Source organism: Poecilia mexicana, unplaced genomic scaffold (assembly GCF_051168715.1).
Source record: "Poecilia mexicana isolate PSO_F unplaced genomic scaffold, ASM5116871v1 scaffold_8, whole genome shotgun sequence".
Taxonomy (NCBI): domain Eukaryota; kingdom Metazoa; phylum Chordata; class Actinopteri; order Cyprinodontiformes; family Poeciliidae; genus Poecilia; species Poecilia mexicana.
This window is the reverse complement of record NW_028263377.1, coordinates 20,733,595-20,738,048: the sequence shown is the minus strand read 5'-3', so window position 1 is coordinate 20,738,048 and position 4,454 is coordinate 20,733,595. Positions and strand designations below refer to the sequence as shown.

Here is a 4,454-nt window from a genome sequence, read left to right as displayed (position 1 = left end):
TTCCGCTTTCTCATTTCCGTACACAAAAGCTCTGCTGATGACGTGTACACACTGCTTCGTCGTTAGCTGGCTAGCTTAGCCACCTGTCAGAGTACAAGGGATAAAATAAAAAGGATAGGAATACAACAAGGGACACAAGGCGTTTCAGCGAATCCATAAAAATGGAGACGCTTTACCACCAGACCAACAAGTGAGTGTAGTGACAGCTTCTGTGAAAACTGTGCCGACTCTGTTAGCTGACTTAGCTTTGTATTGTAACTAACCTAGCAACCTAATTAACGGTCCAGTTTCAAAGGAAACTCATTGACAAAATACATATAACTTTGAAAATGTCTTTGGCGTGTGTTGGTACGGTAATGAAAAATACATCACTTAGGTTGGTATTTTAATATTTCAGTTTCTGTTCAATTAAACGCTGTATTTGCATTGGATTAGGCAAATCCAGGAGGTGCAGTCTCAAATGGGAAACCTGGAAAGGACAGACCGCGAATCAGTTCACTGTGAGTATGATCACGACGACGGTTAAATTCAGTTTCGCCTATAAATTTTGTTCTGATTCAGACAACAGAGAAGTGTTGTTGCCACCTCCTTATCTAAAAGTTCTCCGTACAAGTTCCTTGTGGTAGCGTCTCGTTAATGTTTTGGACACGCTGGTAGAGGTTAGTGCCCAGATGACGGGTTGTTTTCTGTGGATAGTGCCCGTCACATCAGCTCTGGGTCGAGACAGGAAGCAGTAGGGTGGGAGCCAGTCTATCCACCTCCACAAACTATGACATCAACTTACATTTTCTCCTGAAAGAGGATGTAAGAAAAATAAATAAATAAATAAAAGCAAAAGCACACACACAAAACAAAAACATTAACTACAAAAATTGACCTGATTTCAAGAATATATTTTTAAAAGTTTTTTTTTTAATGCCACCCACTTTACTCATTGGAAATAAAAATCGGCTTCTTTTTTTTTTTTTTTTACCTGTCCCTGTTTCCCTCCTGGCTGGGTCAGAAAGCTATATCAGCTACTTTAAAAAATTGCTACTGAATATAAGTTAAAACAATAAATAAAGAGTATAAATCCAATGATAATACCCATTACAATGTAAAAAGTGACTGAAATTTGTGTATAGTGATCATTAATGTTTTCATCTATTTTCTTTCTTCTAATGTTTTTTTTTCTCTCAATTTAAAGTGTTAGAGAATGAACTACAGGCTAGAATCGACCAGATCTTCACTCATCTGGAACGCCTCGAGATCCTGGCCAGTAAAGAACCACCAAACCGCCGCCAGAACGCCAAACTGTGAGTGTTGAGTGATTCAACTGCTGGTTGCCGTAAAAAGGCCCAAATCTGACAGCGTAAGCTGTATCTCATAAAGGCACAGGGTGGATGCAGAAGACAAAAACAGCTCTGTGCTGCCCTGTGGCGACGTGGCTCTATGAAAACATTTCCTCTGAAGCCCCGTCATCGTCAGCGTTCCAGCTGCGTCGGGCAGAGATTCGTCTCTGGCTTGGGTAAACAGGCCCTAGGGGACAGTGTTCGCCATGAGCTTTCCTCTGATCCCAGCAGGTCTCTAGGAAGAGCTAGGTGAAAGATAAGGATGGGCCTGGGAGAGACTCTTTACACATTTGAGCTCCAAAAGAATTCTCCTTTATCCAGAAACTATGAATTTCAGGATGATGTGATGGAATAAACAGCATAATATTTCATGAATTTAATTTTAATACTTTTCCAAAGCCACTCACCATGAATGTTAGTGTCTTAAAATAGTTATTGAAATAGTTACAGACGCAGAAGATGGTTAAAAAAAAAAAAGTAAAGTGTGATAGGAACTGAATTGAGTTCTTTGTACAATCTAGTGTGTTGTTTCTAAAAAAAATAAATAAATAAATAATAAAAAAAAGGATTTCTTGCGTTGCTTTTCCATCAGACGAGTGGATCAGTTGAAGTACGATGTTCAGCACCTGCGGACCGCTCTCCAAAACTTCCAGCATAGACGCTACACCAGAGAAGCCCAGGACAGAGAGAGGGAGGAACTCCTGAGCCGCACCTTCACCACAAATGTAAGCTGCACGTGCCTGAATACAGCCTCACATTCAAACTTCAAAGTGTAACATTTGAAGTTTAGTGAAGACTAGGAGTTCAGTTGGATTATCACTAACATTATTATTTTTTCTCCATTGAGGACATGTAGGGTTTTGCAAAGCCTTAAACCTTTTCGCATTTTGTCACAGTACAAACCACAAACCGTCATTCAAGTTTCATTTTGGCAATTGTGAAGCGGGAGATAAAATATACGTGAAGCGTAAGCTGTCATCAATCTACACTGCTTCACATGTACGCCAAAAAATATGTTGGTGTTGTCTGGTTGAAGCATAAAAATCAGTTCTGCACTTTTCAGATTTTTATTTCTAAAAAAAAAACCTTTCAAATCCATACTTAATCTTTTCATGTCACAGTTATGTGCTATTTTGTGCTACTCTGTCAGATGAAATACCAATGAAGTATGAAAGTTGTGGTTGTAACTACAGAAGTATAAATACAGCAGGTGAAGGTATTTTAATAGAGTGATATGATTTCTCTAGTTAAATATAGTGTAGTTAAAAAAAAAAATTATTTTAACAGGATGCGGACACCTCCATCCACATAGACGAGACCATACAGTTAAACACGAGCCTGCACAACGCACACCGAGGCATGGACGACCTCCTGGGCAGCGGCAGCAGCATCCTCAATGGCCTCAGAGATCAAAGGTCAACTCTCAAGGTGTGTGCTAATCAACAAAATCGATTCTCTGAGCTAGCTTAAATGTTTTAACATTTAACCCATCTAGTTATATCTAAGGAGGAAGCTAATTACATCCTTGGCTCAGTTTCTGCTGTCCATAGTAATTATGTCATTGTTACCAAGGGTATTCTGAGCGGGTGGGTGAGTCCTCGTTTCCAGGGAGGAGATGGGCTTCCTGGCTTTGGCTTCAGCCTCTTCTTATCAGGGTGTGACTGTTGACCGGCACTCTCAGCCAGGCAGTCCAGACATGAGAAACTCCTGACAGTGGTGGAGTCAGGGAGGCGCTTGGCCCTCTCCCAAACTCTAGACGAATTAGTGCTGATAATGAACAATGCGCTGCGGCTTTACAGCTGTTGAAGTCATTACATGTGATAATTGTTGCTGTCATTAACTGGCTTTTTTTTTTTTTTCTTGGCTCCACAGGGGACGCACAAGAAGATGCTGGATGTAGCCAACATGTTGGGCCTCTCTAACACAGTCATGAGACTAATAGAAAGACGAGCCACCCAGGATAAGTTCATCATGATTGGAGGCATGTTGTTGACCTGCGTCTTCATGTTCCTCGTCATCAGATACCTGGGCTGACCACGCCTAGGTAGTCGATCAGATGTGGACATTTCAGGAAAACATCATCCCACAGGATATGAAATTTAAAGTGATTTTAATAAAAGGTGCCATTGTTTTCTTGTTTACTTTCAATAAACTCACCACTTTACTTTGGATACATGTTAAACGGTTAGGCTGAAGAAGTTCTTATCCAGACAGTATTTTATAGTGTGGAACTTTTCTGTTGATCAGTTGGACTCTTCTTCAAACTGCTCCTGTTCTTTTTCTTTCAGATTCCTAAAATGTCCATCAATGTATGATTGAAAACAAGTCTGAATGTGTAAAAACATTTATTTCATTCTGTGAATGTTTTATTACCCGTAAAGTAATCTGACATCCACAGATTCTTGATGTTCAGAGTTGAATAGTTTGATTTCCCTGCCCAGCACAACAGTACTATTAAAATGTGTTGAAAATGACACCCGTGGGCAACTACAATGCTAAGCAGTTTGCTTAAACCATGAGTTACAATACCTGACAATAGGAAATCACCACTTAATGAGGATGTCTATTCATCTTAAGTTTAGAAATATTAATCATGTATTATTGATGTACTATTTAAGCTTTGTAAAATGTCAATTTTTGTTAGATCAAGTACAGGAAAATTTCTCCCATCTCTGAAGTTAAATTTCATTTAACTTTAATAAATTTCATTCAATATAAAATGATTAAAATACCGAAACTTTAACTTTGTCCACTTTTATATTGGAGTTCAGGTAAGAGATGCCCTTACCTGTAGATATTCATTGCCCATCTTTCATGGCTGCCTGTAAGATAGCATGTCATCTTTATCTATTTGACTGAACCACCACTAATTATATGCTGTAACTTGTACTTGTTGAAAAGATTCCAGGTTTACCATTATTTATACTTAATTCTCCGCTTGGAAACAATTTTAGGCGTTATAGGATTCAGTTTCATGTTATTTTTAACGGATTTTAATGTGACTAGGGCGCCATCTGCTGTTTCCTGCTGGTACCTGCAGAATGATTTGGTAATCTTGTCCAGATGGGACTGTGAAAAGAACTAGAATAATGCAATCAAAAGAGAAAAAAACAAACAAACACA

General features: G+C 39.0%; 1 protein-coding gene across 1 annotated transcript; it reads left to right on the top strand.

The window, feature by feature from the left end:
- On the top strand, window positions 1-3,462 carry gosr2 (golgi SNAP receptor complex member 2). The gene is made up of 6 exons (XM_014999256.2): window positions 1-190; window positions 436-500; window positions 1,187-1,295; window positions 1,924-2,056; window positions 2,619-2,759; window positions 3,204-3,462. The coding sequence occupies exons 1-6, from the start codon at window positions 162-164 to the stop codon at window positions 3,363-3,365; spliced, it is 639 nt and encodes a 212-aa protein (XP_014854742.1). The 5' UTR covers window positions 1-161; the 3' UTR covers window positions 3,366-3,462.
- Window positions 3,463-4,454: the final 992 nt, after the last annotated feature.

Bases quoted from the DNA above. Each gene is read 5' to 3' on its own strand.
- gosr2 (XM_014999256.2), top strand. From the start codon at position 162: ATGGAGACGCTTTACCACCAGACCAACAA. The intron at 501-1,186 runs GTGAGTATGATC...CTCAATTTAAAG, and splicing joins AGACCGCGAATCAGTTCACT to TGTTAGAGAATGAACTACAG. The intron at 1,296-1,923 runs GTGAGTGTTGAG...CTTTTCCATCAG, and splicing joins CGCCGCCAGAACGCCAAACT to ACGAGTGGATCAGTTGAAGT.